The 16411-nt window shown below is 42.8% G+C and overlaps 1 protein-coding gene across 3 annotated transcripts in view; it reads left to right on the top strand.

Annotated features, from left to right (window-relative positions):
• The window catches only part of LOC135546324 (pleckstrin homology-like domain family B member 1), a 96374-nt gene that overhangs the window by 61609 nt on the left and 18354 nt on the right, over positions 1-16411 (top strand). For all 3 annotated transcript variants that reach the window (XM_064974659.1, XM_064974660.1, XM_064974658.1), the window contains exons 7-10: positions 12050-12310; positions 13168-13314; positions 13775-13912; positions 14447-14506. In XM_064974659.1, coding sequence (XP_064830731.1) covers positions 12050-12310; positions 13168-13314; positions 13775-13912; positions 14447-14506 — 606 coding nt within the window. The remainder of the gene's footprint in view (positions 1-12049; positions 12311-13167; positions 13315-13774; positions 13913-14446; positions 14507-16411) is intronic.

Below are 16411 nucleotides of genomic sequence, written 5' to 3'. Positions count from 1 at the left end.
ACCTTCATTGAAGTTTCTATACTGCTTTACCTTGAGAGGATTATTTCCTCTCTGTCGGTCTCTTTCGGCCCCTCTCTTTCCCTGTCTCTTGTGCGTGCAATTCTGTCCGGGAAGAATTTCCATTGAAGGGAAAGACTTTTCAGAGTCGGTGAGAATGTCAGAGAGAGCGGTCGCCTCTTCACGGGGGAGAGCGAGGTCTTCTCTGCATGACTGGCATCTGTGTCAGTGTTCACATGGATTAGCACACCAAATATACCCAGCGCACCAAACATATTCTCGCCCGTATCGCCCTGTCATTGGGCAGCATGGCCTAGGTTTAGACCGAGAACAATGGCCTCTCTGTCACTGGTCTAGTTCTGTGGTCAAGCAGCTGGGGTTGATTTTTAATGGCGTTTTTATATTTTGTAGTTCTACCAGTATATGACTATAATTCTAACTACCATTAGGCCTAGAATATGAACCATCCATGAAGGCTTATACGTGCGTTTGTGTGTGTGTGTGTGTGTGGGGGGTGGGGGGGGGTATATGGTGGGTATCGAGTTTACTAGCCAGGGCAGATTATAGTGATCCTCACAGCTGGATTGAGAAAAGAGAGCGAGAGAAAGGGTGGGGGAAGATACTGTCTACTCACTTCATAGATAATCTGGGTCAGTGGCAAATCTCTTTCAGACTCCTTTTGAAGGGACGCTGTTTTCATCTAGTCTGTGTAAATATGCTGCGTGTCTGTGTTTAGGTTCTCTGTGTCAGTTCTACCGCCCCATTGTCACGATTTTCCGAATACGACACGCTACCATGCTGTTTTAAAGCAGTCGTTGGTTGTTTCAGACGACATGTGATGGGGGCACGAAGATATGTTAGGCTATCTGCATTCAGAGAACATTCAGGGAAGGGGGAGGTCATAGGACTGTCACAATTATCATGTAAACTGACAATTATGGGCATAACCGTGAACTGAAAGATGTTTTCGTCATAACCGTCTTAATACATTCATTTTAGATGAAGGGGGATTCAACTTTATATTCAAGTAGATAAAGTTTACCCAATAGCAGTTTTTAATTTTTACGTTTAATTGGGTGAATTATTTTACAAGCAGATCGGCACGGTTGAGTGGAGACCCTTAATTTCCAAAAGTTGCAAGCGATCAAAACATTTGTTTTTGTGACGGGTGTCACCAAAGCTGCTGTTGTATTCCCTTGTAGCGAGTTTTCAAATATGCACTATGATGCATTACAAGAGCAAAACATTTTGTGTTTATACAAATGTAAATTATGCCAGTAACCGCAGCCATTTTCATGACAATTAATTGTTACCAAAAATTCCACAATTCTCACAGCCCTAGGAGAGGACACCTCTGTCTGAAAAAATGAAAGCCATTTTTAACCAGAACCAAAAAAATGTTGTCTCTGTTTTAGTAGAGCTCCATCTCTACAGTCTCCCAAGGGAGTGCAGAAACAAGTCTCAAGACCAGAGCATTGTAAACAAATACCTCTGACCCCTCTCCCTAGTTTCTAAGCCCCTCCCCCTTGGCCTGAGGACAGGGGAAGGATCTCCATCTGAGCTCGTTTCAAACGTGAGTTGAATGACTGAGAACCAAACCTAGCAATAGAACCATAGTACAGCCACAGTTTAATGTACATACTACAATGATCTAGGATCAGTAATAGATTGACGTAAAGTCCTCAGTGGAAGCGGATCGGAAGCACACAGAGCGGGACAGAACAGGGATCAGCAGGGGTGTGTGTTCCTGCGTGTGCTGAAGTTGGTGGGTGTGTTTTGTTCCATGCTTTTTATGGTTTGAAACCATTTTTAGACTTTGGAGATTTGCGCAACATGCACAGCTAGATTACATGTGTATTTGTATTAGTAGAAGCAACGTTTTACATTAGGCCTGATCTCCAAGTCTGTATTGTTGAATTAACAATGGTTGTGCTAAAATGATCTTACTATTCACTCACTGTCAAACACTGTCAGCTTCAAGACACCTACGTCTGTCACTGAGAGATTGTCTTGACTCTAGAGTCGTGTTCATTAGGAACCAAACAGACTGAAACGGGGGAATAATTTCCATTGTAAGGAAACCAATATGTGATTTTGTTATTTGAGTGAAATGACCCTTTTAATGAACACAACCTAGGCCACAGTGAACTCCAACCTGAGGGTGTAAATGCTTGGAGGTCAGGGGTCATTCTTCTGCTGTGTAGCTGTGAGGTCTGAGTTTAGCTAGTCGACATCCTGCCGTGCCAGTGGGTTCTGTCTTCTCAGACGGACCCAGCTGAGAGAGGGAGGAAGAGAGTGCGAGAGAGAGACCGTACGTTAGTTCAACCTCACCTGGCCTAACCTGGTCTTATGAAGATCATATAAAGCATGCTTCAGTATCAGAAAAGCTGTTCTAGTTGTATGGTGGTGTAGACTTGGTGCTTCCATGGACTCCTGTAGTGCATTGTTTTGCCTTTTAGATGTTGTGGAGTGGATGTGGGGCACAACACACATTTGCTGCCCTATAGAACTAGCCTATAGGCTAGCACATATCTATTTGTAACGCTTATGCAGTACTCAGGGGTTGGAAAGGTTTGTTAAGCTAGTTAGCTTCTAAAATGGCACCCTATTTCACCCTATGGCACCTGGTCAAAAGTAGTGTACTACAGAATATAGTGAATGGGGTACCATTTGGGACAGCACAACATTCTGCTGGAGGGCTAGTCTTCCATGTGACTGTTTGAAGCTGCCGCTCCAATTAGCGCTCAGTGTAGATGAAGGGGAGGAGACAGGTTAAAGATAATGGATTGTGTGTGTGCCATTCAGAGGGTGAATGGGCAAGACAAAATAATGAAGTGCCTTTGAACACGGGGTACGCTCAACAGTTTCCTTGTGTATCAACAATGGTCCACCATCCAAAGGACATCCAGCCAACTTGACACAACTGTGGAAAGCATTGGAGTCAACATGGGCCAGCATCCCTGTGGAACGCTTTGACACCTTGTAGAGTCTATGCACTGACACATTGAGGCTGTTCTGAGGGGTAAAGGGTGGAGTTTAACTCAATATTAGGAAGGTGTTGTTTTGTACACTCTGTGTAATTTGACCATGCCATCAGAAAAGGCGTCATAATGACGTCATTGTAACTAGTTTGCTCACTGGGAAAAGGATGCAGAAGTGCATAGCAAGAAGGACAGAAGACAGAGAGAGAGAGAGGAACAGAAATAAAGTAGAAAGAAGAGCGAGAGACTGACACATCACTGATTCACATTGGAAAGAAGGCAAAAATGAGGAAGAGATGCTTGGATTCAAAGAATAGGCCTAGTCGTTTGAATTGTTAGGGAGAGTGGCACGGTGGGAAAGATACTGACTTACTCAAAGGAAGAGGATGTTGCGAGAGTGAGGGAAAGACAGAGTCCCGGTGCTCGGGGAATGCCTGGAAATAGCTGGCTAGAAATGAGTGTGTCGGAATGTCCCAACGAGGAGCATCAATCACTTTCTGTAAGATGCCGAATCCATGCCATTTATCCTCACTCCAGACTCTTTTCCAGATCTCTCACATGCCAAGCAATTACCCTGACATTTTACTGGCGCGTTATCTCCTTTGACTGACTTAACTGTACACTTCATTTACTCGTTTAGTCACTTTCACTCGGTTAGCTTAACAGGCTAAATACATTCTGCTAATATGATAAGGAAAGCTAATGATGCATAGAGCGCTTGCCGCGAGTTTGTGTTGTGCGGTCACAATTTGGCGAATTGTAAATGGCGGTGGGAGGAAGAATGACTCCGTAAACATAGCAGAACAACATGAAATATCCAGGAATGAGTCATGGCTAATTGGAACGTTGGTGGAAAGAACTGCCATCTCTGAATTGCAACCAGTTTGACTATAGAGCAGTACTGTCAACCTGGACCTAGGCTTTTCTGGGTCTGTGGGTTCAAATCTCAGGTTGGCCATAGTAGGGATGGACCCTGCTATGGGTCAGTATTTCACTTCTCATAAAGTATTTTCCTAAGGAGCAGACAGACTCTGGATGTGGCTTAGGCTTGTGGCTGAGCTTATTCCTTGAGTCACGCTTTAGCAGATAAGGAAAGAGGCCCATATGGAATAAGTCTCTAGTTTGGCTGGGAAATCCAGTCCGTGTTCCTCCTATTAGCAAGCTGGACCTGCTACTACCGCACAACGCTACCTCAACGCTGAGGCAACATCAAATTCAACTCCATCTGAATAGGTCGGAAATGAGAACATGCAGTATGTACACTAGGTAGGAATGTGAGTCAGAGGCTTGTTGTTTATTGAGGGCACTAAAGGTCTTTCATTGTCAGCCCAATACCTCCCTGTGTACACAGGTCTGGAGACAGTGGAAGGGTTTGAGGGTGGGACTCTGTAGAAGGGTTGTGTTTGTTCATCTGTCTCAGGGAGAGAGACTTGGATTTGTTTGAGTGTGATTTCAATGAGCCTCACTGACCTCCTAGAGCTGTGCCTTTTCACATGTCCACAATGAGAGTAAGTAGCCCACTTGGATTTGCTGACTTTTATTTGCTGTACTGTAGATAATCAAATTGAATTTTCATTGGTTGATTAATTGATTGGTTGATTTCATAATTGATAGTTGTTTTTAAACTCTTGAACATGGTGAACTTTATACACCTAAATAAACAACTTAGTTATGAGGGAGTCAAATTGAATAATCGAAATCTATAACACAATCTTTGAAATCGGTTGACCAGTTGTCTCTATTCAGATTTATGTAGCTTTTAACCCGTTTCTGATTATTCTCACTGCTTATACTGTATAAAGCGTTGCAGACGTTGTTTAGTATTAGGTCTGTGGCCTACATATACTGAAATAATATATACATTTATGCACAAAATGAGAGTAATGCGCTATTTGTGCGTCTTGAACATTTCTGGGATATTTTATTTCAGCTCATGAAACAGGAGACCAGCACTCTACATGTTGCATTTATATTTTTGTTCAGTGTATATTTGACCTACATAGTGTTGTATGGATGCTGGTTGTGGAACTCAAGGAAACTCTTGGAATTCTATGTGTCACATAATGAGTGTCAATGCACTAGACTAGTGGGAGCTAGACCATAAACAGCCATGTGTTTAATAGACAGTGGATTAGAAGCCATATGCTACAGTATGCTGTGATTGGAACCAGTCAGTAACTTAGCCCTACAGGGATCGGAAGCTGCAGGATCAGAGTGAGACTCCGTGTGGGCCAACTGAGTCGCCCTCGCCTCCTCTCCACGGGTTCCGACTATGCCACCAGGTCTTTGTATCATGTGCATTAAAGGTTCTAGGAAATCTCTAGTAACACCTTGCCTCAGTCGTGCCTTTTCCCCGGGGGAGCCAGTTAATGACATCTACGGAGACCGTTTGAGGCTCATAAACTGAGGGAATTTATATTTTATTTAAGGTTGCACTATGAAGAAATCGCTCTGCCGTTTTCTGGTTGCTAAAATGTTAGTTTGCCTAATTTCAATTTGTGACAAAATAAGCTAGTATAGTGTAGAGAATCATTGTACCATCTAAACCGCTGTTAGATGTATTTCCATAACCAAAAAATATTGTTTCAGCTGTGGTACAAAACCGAAAGTATAAGACTCATAAACAAAACTTAATAACGTGAAGCATAGAAATGGCTCAAAACAAAAGAGGGGACCTCATGCTCAAAGAAGAGTAGAGGTGCTGAAACGGTGCATTAGAAGTTGGGGTGCTCCACCATTAAAGCTATTTTTAGGAACTAGCTCTGCTTGCAAAAAACGTACTAGTAATTTGCTGGAGAAAGCAAAGTCCTGGCAACCAGTCACTGAACATAAGATCAGAATATCCCATAATGTACATGTTGCAACACTGTCATGCTGATTTTATTTATTTATTTTATTTTACCTTTATTTTACTAGGCAAGTCAGTTAAGAACAAATTCATTTTCAATGACGGCCTAGTGGCTAGTAAAATAACAGTGGGTTAACTGCCTGTTCAGGGGCAGTACGACAGATTTTTACCTTGTCAGCTCGGGGATTCGAACTCGCAACCTTCCGGTTACTAGTCCAATGCTCTAACCACTAGGCTACCCTGCCGCCACCGAGCTATTACAGCAACATAAATCTGTCTAGGCTCTTTGAACCTAGCCAGACAGTAGGCCTACTATGTTCAGTCTGGTGGAATGACACAGCGATTATGTTGACTGTCGCTTAACTTCTAACAGTATCAAAGAGACAGTCTGCAAAAAGTAAACATGCCCGAAGTGAGGTGGTGGGAATAGAGAGAACATACATTATGCTTTACAGTATGCTTTCTCTGCAGACCTGGGTTCAAATAGTATTTTCTTCCAAGTATTTAAGCAGCACTGTCAGGCAATGGTATAGTCCCAAAAGTGCAAACCTGCCGGTATGGCACCCCAGGCAAGGTCGAGCAAATGCTCAAAGTATTTGAAAACCAAAACAAATGCTATTTGAACCCAGTTGTGATTCTCTATAGCCCAGGGCCTTGCACTGCCAGCCAGGTCCTGTTACATGGTATGAGAGAAAAGGAGAAAAGCTGCTGGATTTGTTGTGCCATTCAAACTTTAAAACCCCAGGAATGCCTGCTGTCTGTATACTTTGTCCCTTAGTAGACTACATTCTTAGCAAACAAAAAATGCAAGGAACAGGAGACGCCACATTTCCTATGTTTGCGTCAGCTGTTGATGTTGTCAGGCCTGCATTTATTAGGCTTAATTCCCTAATCATTGAATCCAGAGAGGGAAGGCACGTGGCATTTTCAGATGAAAGCCAGTGAGATGTGGGTGTTGTGCATTGCAAATGGAGGCTCCACTGTTGTTGTGCTTCCCTCTCATATCTCTAGTGAACATATTGTAGCCCAGGGCTTGTTCTTCTAACCCTCTGTTAAGTAAAGCTGGCTGGCTCAGATTACAGGTTAAGCTAATGTAGGGTTTGGTGTGTAGAACCCCCATCAGAGGAGCCCACTTACCTAAATCACAGGGAATGAGGGCACATCAAACAGGTCTAGAGCCTGCCTCCCCCTACCACCTGACAGCATTAGTCATGTACTGCATGTATCCCTAGTTAGTTAGGTGTAACTAGTTTGTTTTGGTTGAGTAATGTTGATCTCATGGAAATAAAAACGGCACCACAAAGTTGATCAAAACGTCTCCTTCGTCTGAAAGTGCAAAACATACCTCATCTAAGAAAATATATACATTTGTGATTTACGTTTTATAATATTATTTGTCTGTGTTTCTGTCCGATCATTATATTCTACTGATTACCTAATACCCCTTTCACACTGCTTAGCCGAGCTGTACTGAGCTGGCCCAGTTACCTTAACTGTGCTGGAATGAATAATGTAAAAAGAAAATCTAAGTTCTAAGTCAGTACAGTTGGTTTCGACACAATCGAGTGAAATGGCTACTAGTGTCTCTGTCAGACCAGAGTCTCTGCGTCTGCAGCCCGGGGTTAACAGCAGGGGCCAGTTGACCTTTAGGGGTTAGAGGTCACCTCAGATGTCACCTGGTGATTCAGCAGTCCATCACTGCTCAGAAGTGGGCTAGCACAGATCTAAGAATGTCACCTGTTTCTACAATCACTGTGTTTGTGAGACCCCCTGAGAAGGAGCTCTGGAGATTGGGAAGCTGTTGTTTCAGGGGTGCATGGGCAGTAGAGGTCGACCGATTATGATTTTCAATGCCGATACCGATTATTGGAGGACCAACAAAAGCCGATACCGATGAATCGGCCAAATTAAAAAATATATATTTTTTTAAATATATAATAATAATATTTTGAACATTTATTTATTTGTAATAATGACAATTACAACAATACTGAATGAACACTTATTTTAACTTAATATCATACATCAATGAAATCAATTTTGCCTCATAAAAAATGAAACGCATTCAATTTGGTTTAAATAATGCAGAAACAAAGTGCTGGAGAAGAAAGTAAAAGTGCAATATAAGTTCCTTGCTCAGAACATGAGAAAGCTGTTGGTTCCTTTTAACATGAGTCTTCAATATTCCCAGGTAAGAAGTTTTAGGTTGTAGTTATTATTGGACTATTTCTCTCTATACCATTTGTATTTCATATACCTTTGACTATTGGATGTTCTTATAGGCACTTTAGTATTGCCAGTGTAACAGTATAGCTTCCGTCCCTCTCCTCGCTGAGGCTCAAACCAGGAACACATCGACAACAGCGTTATGCATTTTTTATTTATCTGTTATTTTACCAGGTAAGTTGACTGAGAACACGTTCTCATTTGCAGCAACGACCTGGGGAATAGTTACAGGATGCATGAGCCAATTGTAAACTGGGGATTATTAGAGGACCATGATGGTTTGAGGGCCAGATTGGGAATTTAGCCAGGACACCAGGGTTAACACCTCTACTCTTATAATAAGTGCCATGGGATCTTTAATGACCTCAGAGTCAGGACACCCGTTTAACATCAGAAAGACAGCACCCTACACAGGGCAGTGTCCCCAATCACTGCCCTGGGGCATTGGGATATTTATTTTTTTTGACCAGAGGAAAGAGTGCCTCCTACTGGCCCTCGAACACCACTTCCAGCAGCATCTGGTCTCCCATCCAGGAACTGACCAGGACCAACCCTGCTTAGCTTCAGAAGCAAGACTGCAGTGGTATGCTGGATGGTATGCTGCTGGCACAATACCTTTGACCCATGCAGCACAAGGAGAACAACTACTCCAAGTCTCAGAGCGAGTGACGTTTGAAATGCTATTAGCGCACACCCTGCTAACTAGCTAGCCATATCACATCGGTTACACCAGCCTAATCTCGGTGGTTGATAGGCTTGAAGTCATAAACAGCGCAATGCTTGAAGCATGAAACTGCTGTTTGAATGAATGCATGCAAGCCTGCTGGTGCCTACCATCGCTCAGACTGCTCTATCAAATCATACACTTAATTATAACATAATAACACACAGAAATACGAGCCTTAGTTCATTAATATGGTCGAATCCAGAAAGTATCATCTCGAAAACAAAACATTTATTATTTAAGTGAAATACGGAACCGTTCCGTATTTTATCTAATGGGTGGCATCCATATGTCTAAATATTCCTGTTACATTGCACAACCTTCAATGTTATGTCATAATTACCTAAAATCCTGCCATATTAGTTCGCAACGAGCCAGGCGGCCCAAACTGTTGCATATACCCCGACTCTGCGTTCAATGAACGCAAGAGAAGTGACACAATTTCACCTGGTTAATATTGCCTGCTAACCCGGATTTCTTTTAGCTAAATATGCAGGTTTAAAAATATATACTTCTGTGTATGGATTTTAAGAAACAACATCACGGTACCACGTTCCCCAAGGGCACCCCCCCCCCCCCAAGCTCAACTCAAAGGATGGCGCACAGAATGCAAAAATATTCTGTTCTTATATTTAACCTCCACACATTAACAAGTCCAACAGCTCAAATGAAAGATAAACACCTTGTTCATCTACCCAGCGAGTCAGATTTCTAAAATGTTTTACGGCGAAAACATAGCACATATGTATATCAAACCACCACAAAGACACATACAATATGTAGCCATTTTGTCAAACAAAAGATGCAATCACAAACGCAGGATTAAAAGAAAAATAATTCACTAACCTTTTGAAAATCTTCATCAGATGACAGTAATAGGACATGTTACACAGTACATTTATGTTTTTTTCAATAATATGCAATTTATATCCATAAATCTCCGTTTACATTGAGCCATGTTCAAAAAATGCTACAGAAATGTACAGAGAAATTATAGATAACTCCGCCAGATAACAGCAATACACATCATAAACTTTGACTAAATATACATGTTCTACATATAGTTAGAAAGATACACTGCTTCTTAATGCAATCGCTTTGTCACATTTCTTTTTCACGTTACAGAAATCGCTCACTATTCAATAATCTGAGACCGCGCTCAGACGTAAGCAATATTTCTCAACAGAATCAAGAGTCAACAGAAACACAAAATTACAACATAAATATTCCCTTACCTTTGATGGTCTTCGATCAGAATGTAGTGGAAGAAGTCATACTTACCCAAAACATTGTTTGGTTTCAAGTCGTGTGTCTTTGTATTAGCATATGCTGCAAGTTCCAGCTGAAATGCTACCAAAAATTACTTCTGGTCACGAACAGTTGCGCATCAAAACTTCAAAATTACATATTATATGTCGACTAAACTGGTCAAACTAAGTGCAGAATCAAGCTTTAGGATGTTCTAAGCGTACAAAACAATTATCTAATCTATCGGACATTCTTGCTTGCTCTCAGGCATTCTGGAACGAAAGGACGTCTCTAAATTACGCGCTCTCCTGACTTGGTATTTTCTTGCGACACTTAGTCTTTTGCCTCCCAAAAGGTCAAAACCCACGGGATTTGCACAATTAAACGCTGTACTGAATGAGGAAGTGGAAGACATAGAAAGTGTCTCCAGATCCATAGCTGGTTGGGAAGGGTGGGGGAGATGACGTCAAAGTTGGCCCAACTTTCGTGATGAGAGAAATAGTTTGGGAGAATGGCTGCCCTGTGAGTTCTGCTTTACATACAGACATAATTCGAACGGTTTTAGAAGCTTTAGTGTTTTCTATTCAATAATAATTATTATATGCATATATTAGCAATTTTGGACAGATTTGTTTTCTGTTTACTATGGGCACGCAATTCCTCCAAAGGGGACAGTATTGTCCTGAGCCTTAACAGGTTAATTAAGAAAGGCATTGATGTTTATGGTTAGGTACAGTCGTGCAACGATTGTGCTTTTTTGCAAATGCTCTTTTGTCAAATCATCCCCCGTTTGGCGAAGTTGGCTGTCTTTGTTAGGAAAAAATAGTCTTCAGAAAGTTCGCAACGAGCCAGGCGGCCCAAACTGCTGCATATACCCCGACTCTGTTGCAAGAGAAGTGACACAAAGAAATTCATATTAGCAGGCAATATTAACTAAATATGCAGGTTTAAAAAATATATACTTGTGTATTGATTTTAAGAAAGGCATTGATGTTTATGGTTAGGTACACGTTGGAGCAACGACAGTCCTTTTTCGCGAATGAGCACCGCATCGATTATATGCAACGCAGAACACGCTAGATAAACTAGTAATATTATCAACCATGTGTAGTTAACTAGTGATTATGATTGATTGTTTTTTATAAGATAAGTTTAATGCTTGCTAGCAACTTAACTTTACTTCTTACTGCATTTGCGTACAGGCAGGCTCCTCGTGGAGTGCAATGAGAGGCAGGTTGTCAGAGCGTTGGACTAGTTAACTATAAGGTTGCAAGATTGAATCCCCGAGCTGACAAGGTAAAAGTCTGTCGTTCTGCCCCTGAACAAGGCAGTTAACCCACTGTTCCTAGGCCGTCATTGATAATAAGAATGACTTGCCTATTTAAATAAAGGTGTAAAAAAATATATATATATATGCCAAATCGGTGTCCAAAAATACAGATTTTCGATTGTTATGAAAACTTGAAATTGTCCCTAATTAATCGGCCATTCTGATTAATCGGTTGACCACTAATGGGCAGCCTATATGTCTGCTCATTGGGATCAAGACATGGTCGTAGGATAGTACCTACTATTAAACTGCTAACTTCCATTGACTTCGATTTGGGTTTTTCCCTGACCATGTGACCTGGCTCTTGGCGTCAGCTATAGACAATGACACATTAACTATGAACATACCAACATCCACAGACATGTCGGTTAATGGAGTTTTGTTATGTTTGGTAGGAGTGTGCTCTGTACTTCATATTAGACAGGCTTGGTCTGGCCTAACCATGGTTGGAGCTAGATCTGTCCCTGATCAGACCTGGTTCCTCCACACAGGAAATATGCCATCACTGAGTGGGAAGGTGGGTTCTGGGGAAGGGTCCTTTAAATCTCCACCCACCTCTGAATTGCTCATTTCCAGATTGGCATCAGTGGCAGCCACACGCACAGGAAATGAGATTTGGGGCGAGGAGGAGGACATATTTGCCTTTGCAGCAGAGGCTGGATGTAACCAGTTCCTCTGCTTCTGTCTGTCCACAGGAGAGGCAGAGGCTAGAGACCATCCTGAACCTGTGCGCCGAGTACAACAAGGGCGACGGGCCCTTTGGGGGCGAGGCAGAGGGGAGGATGGGCTTCCCTGGGGGCCTGGGACCGGGGGAGGTTGCGGCCAGGAGACCCTCTATGGACAGCTTGATGGGGGCCGGCTCGCTGCATCGTAGCATGGCCCAGAGACAGCAGAGGGAGAGCGACGAGGAGAACCTCAAGGAGGAGTGCAGCAGTACAGAGAGCACCCATCAGGAGGTGGCTCTCCACAATGGAGACCGATATCAGGTCAGACTTCACTCCATTTCAGGCCCTCCACAATGGAGACCGATATCAGGCATGACATACTAGTACTTACTATGAGAACTACAGGCATGACATACTAGTACTTACTATTATCACTTTCATCATTTCTACTACTTACTATGAGAACTACAGGCATGACATACTAGTACTTACTATGAGAACTACAGGCATGACATACTAGTACTTACTATGAGAACTACATGCATGCCATACTAGTACTTACTATGAGAACTACAGGCATGACATACTAGTATTACTATGAGAACTACAGGCATGACATACTAGTATTACTATGAGAACTACAGGCATGACATACTAGTATTACTATGAGAACTACAGGCATGACATACTAGTATTACTATGAGAACTACAGGCATGCCATACTAGTACTTACTATGAGAACTACAGGCATGACATACTAGTACTTACTATACTAGTACTTACTACATGCATGCCGTTGATATAACAGCATGAAAGCACTTACTGCATGCATTTAAAGTGGAAATTGTTAGACATGGCCTGACCTAGACATGGCCTGACCTAGACATGGCCTGACCTCGACATGGCCTGGCCTGACCAAGAATTCTGAACTGAAAGGATTGATGGTCGAAATGACACGGCATGAAGATAATGACATTTGTTTGCCAAGCAACAGTGTTTTACATGGAGACATGTGATGTGTCTAGTCCCTCCCTAATGTGTGTGTACATGCAACATAGTCTGAAACAGTTAACTACAGCACATGGGCCATGCTCTTTGCACTTATATGCAACAATGTGCTTGCCTCTTCTGTCTCTCTCCCCCTTCAGCATGAGGAGCAGTCTGTTTCTGGCAGCGTGGAGCGGACAGAGCTGGGTTACCTGGAGGACGAGAGGGTCAGAGTGCTGGCACGAGTCGACGAGCTCAAATCACGAATCACAGAGCTGGAGCAACAGCTACAGGAGTCCAAGCAGGAGGTAAGAAAGTCCATCAGTTCAATTTCCAGATAGCAGGCTACTTAAATAAAGGTACTTTTTATTTAACTAGGCAAGTCAGTTAAGAACAAATTCTTATTTTCAATGACGGCCTAGGAACAGTGGGTTAACTGCCTGTTCAGGGGCAGAACGACAGATTTGTACTTTGTCAGCTCGGGGGTTTGAACTTGCAACCTTCCGGTTACTAGTCCAACGATCTAACAACTACGCTACCCTGCCGACCCTTCTAATTAATATAAGGAATGATATGTGGGGAAGATAAAATGAAACTATTGTGTATGTGCTTCATGCACTTTTAGTGACACAAACAAGCAGAAAGTGATAGAATGAGCACTGGGTGGTGTCACACGCACCACTAGGCTGTGATTGGTCTGCTGTCTATGGGGAAGCTATGTGATTGGAGCAGGGGGGCTCATGTGTGACGGGTGTGTCCCGTTCCCAGGCAGAGATGGAGCGGGCCCTGCTGCAGGGAGAGAGGCAGGCGGAACTGGACCAGGTAGAGGCAGAGACGGAGATCATCGGACAGCTGCAACACAAGCTCAACGAGCTGGAGAACGCCATCCAGAGGGAGAAAGACAAGGTCAGACCCTGGGGAAAACACACACACCAAGCATACTGTCCTGTACACATTAAGCAGTCTTACCACCTGTAGATTAGTTCTTGCTCAACTTATAAACTTCTCATTCCAATGTTACGGTGTTGTATTTTAATGGAGAAAACCAATAGGAAAAGTGCTTTTGTTAGTGAGCTGTTTTTGCACTCTGAGACAGTCCTTATTGGGAAGACGGTGGGTATGCAGACAGGGAGATGAGATTTTCGTTGATCTCAACATTGTGTTTAAACACACCAGACACAACCCAACCTGCTTTTCCCTGCGCTGGACTGTCTGTTATAGGGCCTGTTCAGGAGGATGGAACGTTACAGAACGTTCACATAGAGATGTATCCTGTAGAACAGATATACGACTTTCTGACGGATAGAAAAGGGATTCATGGCAGTTCTGTTCGTGATATTTCTATCTGCAGCGTTCCGAACGTTTCACATCACTGAATATACATCTTCTAAGCCTCAAAGGGACTGAACAGCCTTTCTGGTCTCTTGTCATTCCTTAAAGGCATTGCCAAATCCTGGATGGCCTCCCAAGACCGTATCTAGTTGGTTTTGCCATCCCAAGGTACAGCCATAGCACTCGCTCTTCAACCCCCCCCCCAGCGAAGAATGCTCCAACCTTTCACCTGTTATATGCATTGATGTTTTACCTTAGAAGAGCTGTGGATGATGTTGCTTAGACTTAAGTATGGGTGTTTTTTCTGTCTTTTTCCCTTTATTTTCCCTTGGTGGTTTCTCTCTCGCCAGGGCTTTTCTTCTTCTTCTGCAGCTCCGCTAACCAGCCTCCATTAACTTCTAATCCTCTCACTGCTTCACTCAGCAACCTTCTCTCCTCCCCCACTGTCAGCCTGAAATCCATGTAGGTTATTAGCACTTGTCTTAAATGTGTCTCAAATGGCACCCTATTCCCTATATAGTGCACTACTTTTGACCATGGCTCTGTAGGGAATAGGGTGCCATTTGGGACATAGGTATGAATCGGTCCTTTGGGTTTCTACTTGGCTGAAGCTGGGACTGGATGCTAGTGGGTATGAGTGGCTGGCTACTAAAAGTATATCTGTCCACCACATAGTTTACAACATTACAGAGGGTCTCTATTTGAAGGCTTTACACAACTCTGTTGTTTCAGCTAGTCATGTCACTCCACTCTTATAGGCTTTATGTAGACACACTTAAACTGACAACCTGAAATGGGGGATTTTCTTGGCTTTCCTTAAAGGCTCTTTTAAATCTTGTGATTTGTATATTACTGATCATTTCGGAGAGTGTCCTGCTTCCTGTGTTCAAGTTAGACCGTCAGGGTCTCACGGTTCTGTCTCAGCTACAAATTAAAACAAAAGCTTCAACTAGGAAAACGACCTGTATTGTCGCCTTCTCTACTTTTATTGCCATTGGTCACAGACAGAGGTGGAGCCAGAGCAGGGTGACAGTTAGGCAGATTGGAGAAAAGGAGTGCCACTCCAACCCCAAAGCACCGCCCACACCCCTTTCCCACCCAGTGACTTTAGAGAATGCAGTAATGATAAAAAAGATTCTGCAGAACGTTTCCCTCTCTCTCCTGCATGGTCTAGTCTTCTGGCTATACAGTGGTGGCCCTCTAGAGGTAGTTTACAAGCGGCTTTCACTACAATCAGACCCAAACTCTGTCTCTCCTTATTCCACACATCCTCTCTTCTCAAAACATGATGGAGGAAAATATCCAATGTTTTTCCATTTTGACCATTGCTTTTCGAAGGAGGTGAGGAGAGCCGATGCGGGGAGCCTATTGCGAGCTTCTATTCCCTCCAGGGGTTTTGATATCACAGCCTGGGTGTCCGTAGGGCAGTGGTGTGGAGCACTAGTTACCCATGCTGACACCGCCTGCACTCAAATGCAATAACAACAAAGATCATTCAGGCAATGCCTACATCCAGTTCTAAACATGTTCAAAACTAACTGGACTGGCCTAAAGTATTCATACCAAAGTCACATGAGAATCTGGATGAGCTAAATAATAATAATAATAATAATAAGAATCATCATCATTTTAAAGCCACATGAAAATCTCTTCAGAAAAAAGTCACCACCCAAAATAGAGCAATCTGACGTGAAAAAACAGCTGAGCCAAAACAAATACACTTCCCATTTCATGTTTGGTGAAATAGCAACATCTCCTTTTCAATCGCAGACCAGTGTTTTCATGAGCATCGAACCCTGCAACTTAGAAATGTCTGTGAACAAGAAGTCTGTTCAGACCTGTTTGAGGCATGGGACATGTTTTATTAGGCACCGAATGGTGGGGAAAACTGACTTAAACAAGGAGGACATTTTTGCTTTCTATTGCAAAACATTTTTAAAGGTTTTCAGCGTTGTGCCGTAATGAACACGGCCCTGCAGTCCAGCACTTTTAAAGCTAGTCACTGGGGGATTGATTTCACAGTATGATAAACTCCATAGATGCCCCATGTCACTTTTGGCTTATCCACTGTTG

The sequence above is a fragment of the Oncorhynchus masou genome, chromosome 9, assembly GCF_036934945.1.
Source record: "Oncorhynchus masou masou isolate Uvic2021 chromosome 9, UVic_Omas_1.1, whole genome shotgun sequence".
In the NCBI taxonomy this organism is placed as follows: Eukaryota; Metazoa; Chordata; class Actinopteri; order Salmoniformes; family Salmonidae; genus Oncorhynchus; species Oncorhynchus masou.
Note: the sequence above shows the minus strand (reverse complement) of the source record. Positions and strands in the feature narration are given on the sequence as shown.